Source organism: Octopus bimaculoides, chromosome 5 (assembly GCF_001194135.2).
Source record: "Octopus bimaculoides isolate UCB-OBI-ISO-001 chromosome 5, ASM119413v2, whole genome shotgun sequence".
NCBI lineage: Eukaryota > Metazoa > Mollusca > Cephalopoda > Octopoda > Octopodidae > Octopus > Octopus bimaculoides.
Genome location: NC_068985.1, coordinates 51,845,328 through 51,853,578, shown reverse-complemented (window position 1 = coordinate 51,853,578; position 8,251 = coordinate 51,845,328). Strand labels below are relative to the sequence as shown.

At 37.2% G+C, this 8,251-nt stretch overlaps 1 protein-coding gene across 2 annotated transcripts in view; it reads right to left on the bottom strand.

Annotated features, from left to right (window-relative positions):
• LOC106877421 (methylthioribulose-1-phosphate dehydratase) overlaps positions 1–8,251 on the bottom strand; it is a 66,816-nt gene that overhangs the window by 25,361 nt on the left and 33,204 nt on the right. The window contains exon 1 of one of the 2 annotated variants that reach the window (XM_014926318.2): positions 4,905–7,812. The exons of the other annotated variant lie outside the window; for it this stretch is intronic. Within the exon in view, the coding sequence (XP_014781804.1) occupies positions 4,905–4,925 (21 nt within the window). The 5' untranslated portion in view covers positions 4,926–7,812. Of the gene's footprint in view, positions 1–4,904; positions 7,813–8,251 lie in introns of those variants that run through there. 2 annotated transcript variants of the gene reach the window in all.

Sequence of the window (8,251 nt, the reverse complement as noted above, 5' to 3'; positions counted from 1 at the left end):
AGAAGAAGAAGAAGAAGAAGAAGAAGAAGAAGAAGAAGAAGAAGAAGAAGAAGAAGAAGAAGAAGAAGAAGAAGAAGAAGAATTCTTTCTATTATAGGCACAAGGCCTACAATTGAGAGAGGAGGATAGTTGATTATATTGACTCCAGTTCTTGACTGATACTTTTTCCATCAACCCCAAGAGGATGAAAGGCAAAGTCGACCTCGGTGGAATTTGAACTCAGAATGTAGACAGATAGAATGCTGCTAAGCATTTCGCCCAGCATATTAATGATTCTGACAGTTCACCGCCATAATAATAACAATGATGATAATAATAATAATAATAATAATAATAATAATAATAATTATGCCCGGATGCAGTACCAGGCAGTGGCTCTCATGGCTTCTGATCTTAATTGATTGGAAGTGTTATCATGTACATTGTTTTGTCTTGGTATAAAAAGATGGGCTACAGCAAATATTCTGCTTAATACCACAGATTTGTTTGTCATTTGTTTGACCTTAACCAGTTGAGCATGTCCCTTGGTGGCTGACATTATGTGCATCTCTGATCATGAGCAGAAGTAGTGGCTGAATGTATCATAGCCATGTGTTGAGAGAAATTCTTTGAGGTTTGGAAATTCCCCTCTGGAAATGTGGGTGTTTCGTTCAACATCCTTAAACAACCCTTATTTAGGGACTTTTTGAGCAGGATGGACTACTCGACCTGAAGAAAATTCTAACAAGGCCCCACCTGCAAGGTCATACTCTGTTAATCTTGATATGAGGTCACCATGTCACGCACATATGGTTGTGATGCATGTGCCTGGTGTACCAGAAGATAGTCATGGTGGGTATACTGGGCTTCTTATATACAGCAGTGGTTGTGGCAGCAATGGTGGTGATAGTGACAATAGTTATGATGGTAGTGGTGACAATGATTATCATGGTGATGGTGATGGTGAAGAGGGTGGTGGTAGTGGTGGTGATGCTAATGATGATGATGATGATGATGATAATGACAATGATGATTGAAGTACACAGAAAAAGAAAGTATAGATATTTAGAACACAACTGTGAAAAAAAAAAATGAGATGTATCTACTATGGAATACATAATACACTTTAATGTGATCTATGGAATGTAATCAGATTCTCTTTCTCTGATATTTGACAACATGACATTAGCCATGTGTTTAAATCAGAGGGACAATTCTATAACATTTAGCCTCAAACCTACTTCATGTTCACACACCATGGTTATTAACCCTTTAGCATTTAAAATGGCCACATCCTGTCCAAGATATTCTATGTTTTATGTTTAGAGTAGCCAGATCAAGTGTCTCATACCTATCCCACAATATCATTCAAAAAATACACCATTTCAGCATTGGAATATCGAAGCTATGAGATAATGCATGATTAATTCAAAACAATAAACTGCTGTCTTCCATGCATACAGGCTTGTCCTTTCAAGTGTGGGTACCTCATAAAAAGCACCCATACTGATGCTCTGTAGATGTACCCGTGCCAGTACTACATAAACACACCATGCCAGTGGAACATAAAAGCACCTAGTACACTCTATTCAGTGGTTGGTGTTAGGAAGGGTATCCAGCTGTAGAAACCATGTCACAACAGACAATTGGAGTTTGGACAGCTCCTAGCTGGACAGCTCCTAGCTGGGCAGCTCCTAGCTGGGCAGCTCCTAGCTGGACAGCTCCTAGCTGGGCAGCTCCTAGCTGGACAGCTCCTAGCTGGACAGCTCCTAGCTGGACAGCTCTTAGCTGGACAGCTTCTAGCTGGAAAGCTCTTAGCTGGCCAGCTCTAAGTCAAACTGTCCAACCCATGGAAAACAGACATTAAATGATGACGATGATGATAATGATGAATTTTGATAAATAGGCGTTACATTTGACACAGCAATCTGAACGCTAAGGGATTAAACCAGCCAATCCAGCCCAAATATCCCATCTGTTTTATGTGCAAACAAGCCAGATCTGGCCTTTCACACCTATCCTAGAAAGTCAATCTACAACTAAAAAAAATACATCATCAAGATATCAAAGCTATGAGATAATGCAAGATTAATTCAAAACTATGTTAATAAATAAAACATTACATTTGACAGAGCAATCTGAATGCTAAGGAATGATTAAACCAGCCATACCCAGTGCAAATATTCTACTGGTTTTATTTTCAAACAAGTTAGATCTGGCCCCTTCAATGTTATTTTAAAATAAATAATCACATCATCGAAATCTTGAAACTATGAGACAATGCATGATTAATTCAAAACATGTTAATAAATAAGCATTACATTTGACAGTAATCTGAATGCTAAAGGGTTACGTTTTCTTTCAGGGTATTTCAGATTTTGCCATATATCAAAGATCCATTGAAATGTCATTGGTGTGGTTTCACGAGGCTTTTTTTAATTTTTTTTTTACATACAGTATTAAAATAATTAGAGAGAGTTTGTGAGGACTTGATATTCCATTGCAAAGACCTGTTGAAATTCTTCTATATCCATTGCAAGGAAGTGTTGAGTTTCAATAACCATTTTTTTTTTAATTCAAATTTTTACATCAGATTCATATTTGTCAATTATGTTTATGTATCTACACTTGAATGTGTGTGTGTGTGTGTGTGTGTGTGTGTGTGTGTGTGTGTGTGTGTGTGTGCGAGCGTTTGTATAGCTACATCTAAATCATCATCATTTTAATATTTTATGGTTTTTTCCTTTCTTTTTTACTTGTTTCAGTCATTAGATTGCGGTCATGCTGGAGCATTTCCTTGAAGAATTCTTAGCCACATGAATCAACCTCTGTACTTGCATTTATTTTCTTTAAGCCTAGTACTTATTCTGTCAAACACTTTTGCCAGGCCACTAAGTTATGGGGACATGAACACACCAACAACAGTAGTCAAGCAATGGTGGGGAACAAAAACACACACACACACACACACATATATACAACAGGTTTCTTTCAGTTTTCATGTACCAAATCCACTCACAAGGTTTTGGTTGGCCCAAGACTGTAGCAGAAGACACTTGCCCAAGGTGCCATGCAGTGGAACTGAACCCAGAACCATGTGATCAGGAAGCAAACTTCTTACCACACAGCTACACTCAGCACCTACAGTAATACAGAATGCCTCATGAATTTGTGTGTCATGATACATGGGTCAGGCAGAGTTTATTAAAGCAGATTTCCACAACCAGAAGCCCTTCTTGTCACCAACTTTCACCTATTTCCTAGCAAGGTGATATTTCCCCATAGCTAGTTATGTTTTTGCTGAATATTGGAAATGAATGACTCTGCTTCTATGACAGTGACACTCATTCACAGCTATCTTGTGATGTCAGGATAAGAGAGACACAAACATATACATACTCACAAACATACAAATGTATGTATGTATGTATGTTACAATCAACGAGGTGAATCACAATGACCTTTTTGTGTGCACAGTTTGTGAAAGACTATGCCTTTCTTTTGCTGGGCTCAAATCTCATTTGTGAACCCACACCTTTCAATGCAATGTATGTGTTGTGTCGACGCCCCCAAGTGAAGAAGTAGGATGCCCAAGACATATAAATAGAGGTAGTCTAGCCATGGTAGAGGAGTTGGTAGAGCTGTTGAGTAGCTGTTGAGTAGTGGTTGAGTAGCCGTCGTGTAGCAGTTGAGTAGTGATCATCCGAAGATGCTAGATAGCAGTAGCTTGAGACATAACAGTATACCAGGCCTGCAATGTATGCCACATCATATGCCATGATGGTTCTAAGGTGTAGGTACAGGAGGTGGTAAATCTAACGGATGCCTCAAAAGATATTTTAAGATCCACAAAGATCAGAACTTAACTGCAGCTCTTGGTGGTCCAAATTGGATATGCAATCAATGTGGGTGTCTTTTCAAAACATTGTCTGCTTTAAAAAGCCACATCAAATATCATGATGGTTCTAAGGTGCAGGTACTGGAGGTGGTCAAACTTTGCATAAGGAGTAGACAACCACCATGTATGCATGCATGTATGTATGTATGTATGTATGTATGTATGTATGTATGTATGTATGTATGTATGCATGTATGTCTGTATGTATGTAAAGTTGTGTGGTTGAGAGACTCACTTTGCAATCATGTGGTTTTGGGTTCAGTCCCACTGCATGACACCTTGGGCAAGTGTCTTACACTATACCCAACAGGCAGACAATGCCTTATGAGTGAATTTGGTGGACAGAAACTGTATGGAAGATTGTGTGTGCGTGTGTGCGCGCGCACGCATTTGTCCCTCATCACCAGTGATAACCAGTGCTGGTTTGTTTACATCCTCATAACATAGTGGTTTGACAAAAAGAGACCAACAGAATAACTACCAGACTTTAAAATATATACTAGGGTCAATTTTTTTGACTAAACCCTTCAAAGCAGTGCCCTAACATGGCCATAACCCAATGACTGAAACAAAGAAAAGATATATATATATTCAAACACACACACACACACACACACACACACATATAACAGGCCTCTTCCAGTTTCTGACTATCAAATCCACTAACAAAGCTTCGGTCAGCTATAACATAAGGCACTTGCCCAAAGTGTTATGTAGTGGGACCAAACCTGAAACTAAATGGCTGGGAAGCAAACTGTTTTACCTCACAGTCAGAACCATATGTGCGTGTGTGTGCAATGAAGAAAAGAATCTCAGTGACTATGGGGATCATTTATATGCCAGTGAGCAGTGAAAACACAGTTGGACTATATGTTGTACTACATAGTCAGAATTTCACAAGGTCTGAACAGGTCTTTATTGAGAAAACCATCTCTGTTAAGGACTGGATGTACTTTACATAGAAGTGACAAGACCTATTTTGCACTGAGTTAACATTACATATTGATTTTAAAAAATTGGGATTTACCTTCAAGTTTCCAACATCCATGGTTGCTGTCAATATTCTTTCTTCTTAGTGAAAATATTTTAGTTTGGTTTCAATTCCTTGACTCAAAGTTTGAGGCTGGAATGATGAAGTTCTTCTTTGTCTATTGGTCATGGTTCTTCATTCTTTTGAAGAATTTATTTCTTTTCTACAAATACTGGATTATCATCATCATCATCGTTTAATGTCCGTTTTTCAATACTGACATGAGTTGGACGGTTTGACAGGATCTGGCAAGCTGCACGGCTGTGTTGAGCACCAATGTCAGCTTTGGCATGGATTCTATAGATGGATGCCCTTCTTAATGCCAACCACTTTACAGCGTGTGCTGCATGATTTTATTTCCATGCCACTGGCACTAATGAGTTTGCCAAGTAGCTTGCAAGACAAGAAAGGACAGGAAAAAGGGAAAAATCCCTTCAACTAAGAAGGGATGGAGTAGATATTGAAAGGCAGGAGGTGGTTGTATGCCAGGTGTTGAGAGGCTGAGGTATGACAGAGTGTTAAGGTAATGATTATGGAGTATAATACTACTGTCTAATGAGACTGATGAGTTTAACTAATCACCATATCTATGGTCCAAAATATATGAGAATCACCAAAAGTTCTAACATCCTATATATTCTAGTGAAACACCAATTAGTTTTAATACTCCATATTTTTCCTGGAACAACAATTTTTAAATGGACTTTCTTTTCTTGTATTCTTTACTTACCATTGAATCACAGGGAGTTCTGAAACTGGTTTCAAATTTTGACACAAGGTCTGACATTTCAGGGGAGGGGGCAAGCTGATTACATTGACCCCAGTGTTCAACTGGTACTTATTTTACTGACCCCAAAAGTTTGAAAGGCAAAGTCAACCACAATTAAATTCGAACATCAGAACATGCAGACAGATGAAATGCCACTAAACATTTTGCCTAGCATGCTAATGATTCTGCCAGCATATTGCCTTAATGCCATTTAAATAGTGGATTCCAATATTAAACCTTTTTCAATGATTTAACTTTTCTAAAATTCTATATTATTTAACAAGTCATCAGAATAATTAGAGCATCAGAACAAATTTGTTCTCTCCATCTCAGTTCTGAATTAAAATCCTGTCAAAGTCAACTTGGTTGAACATTTTCATAGTCACCAAATTTCCCTTCATACAGTAGGTTATCCAATTTTTCTCATATATTTATTTTCTCCACTAAACTGCTTGCAACAGATTGTTCCTCACAAAAGCACCAACATACCAAAAGGAGACTATATATGAGTGATGCATTAAATTTACTACCCATATGAACAGTAATCCCCCCAACAGACTCCCACAGTTTTCATTCATTAAATTTGACCAAACTGGGGCTGTGGTAGAAGGCAGTTGCTCATAGTACTGAATGCAGCAAAAAAAATGTTACATCCTAGGACCATATACTACAGGGGATTCAAAACCCACAATGGCCTCATGATAAATAACCTTTTTATAGGAACCCATCTCAGATAAGCCTTGGTTTTATAATACCTATATTTCATGATTCAAAGTGACCCAAGTCGAAACCTTCCTTCAAAATTTCATGTTAATTTATGTTCCATGTCACTGGAAATATCAGCTTCATAATGACAAAGTTATTTCACTAAATCCTTCAATAATTTCAAAATTAATTGAAACAAAGTCAGAGTAATTCAACAGAAATACAGTAAAAAAGGAGCAAGGAAAAATCCTTCAGTGAAAGTTTATGTTACTTTCTGTTCCAAAACCGTGGAGGCACAATGGCCCAGTGGTTAGGGCAGTGAACTCACGGTCATAGGATTGCGGTTTCGATTCCCAGACAGGGCATTGTGAGTGTTTATTGAGCGAAAACACCTAAAGTTCCACGAGGCTCTGGCAGGGGATGGTGGCGAACCCTGCTGTACTCTTCCACCACAACTTTCTCTCACTCTTACTTCCTGTTTCTGTTGTGCCTGTAATTCAAAGGGTCAGCCTTGTCACACTGTGTCACACTGTGTCACGCTGAATATCTCCGAGAACTACGTTAAGGGTACACGTGTCTGTGGAGTGCTCAGCCTCTTGCACGTTAATTCCACGAGCAGGCTGTTCCGTTGATCGGATCAACTGGAACCCTCGACGTCGTAAGAGACGGAGTGCTAACAACAACAAACAATGTTTCAAAACCAGCTTAACAATGATGCTACTTAAGTAAATTCACCATTATTTTCATAATTAATCAATACAAAGGCAGTGTATTTCAATAGAAATGTAATGAGAAGAGTTAAAGTAATCTAAACTGAAAACTTCCATCAAAATTTCATGTTAAATTATGCTCCAAACACTAGCTTAACCCTTTAGCATTTAAACCAGTTGTATCCAGCCAAAACATTCTATTTATTTCTTGTTCAATTTGGCCAGATCTGGCCTTTCACACCTATACTAATGTCATTCCTAAAAATAAACAATCACATCACTGAAATCTTGAAGCTACAAGATAATGCATGATTAATTGCAAAACAATGTGAATAAATAAGCATTACATTTGACAGAGTAATCTAAACGCTAAAGGGTTAATAATGACATATTTTACTAAATTCTTTGTCAATTTCAAAATTTCAATGGAAATATGGTGACAAAAGAATTAAGAGTTTTATATACTTTAAAATTTTGCGAAACTTTCAGGTGTAATTTTCAACACGATCCTCTCAGCTTCATATAGCTAAGAGCCTCATCAAGATTCTACACAATCGGATTGAACCACAAACCACCTAAATTACAAAGTAGATTTCTTACCCATTCAGCCAAGCTTAATGTTATTAACAAATAAGAGACTGTACATCTATATGATGTTCATTCTAGGTTTGAGAAAACTAACAATAGTGAACTGCTGTAGTTAAGTATTGTGAATTCACATCAGCAGTCACAAAATGAGATATGCCAATTGTTAAATACTTTAAGAAAAGTCTACAAACAAAAATAAGCAGAACAAAGAAAAAGTGAACAAGATATGTGTTTGCACATATAAATATATTCATACACACACAAACGAGTAAGAGAGAGAGAAAGCGCAAGAGAGAGGAAGAGATGAATAAACACTTAGAGCAGACATGTGATGTCCTTAAAAATAAACCTATATATTACATGTTATTTTATAATTTATCTGAAAGTTAGTGAAGCATTGTGAAACATGAAATAGTTGTGCAAATATTACATATAACTGTCTAATGCAAAAAAAGAATAATAATAATAATAATAACAAGTCAATAAGTAGTCATGGAGATATCAAATTGACAACTGCCCAGAATAGAATTATAGTTATATAGTTATATATATATATATATATATATATATAT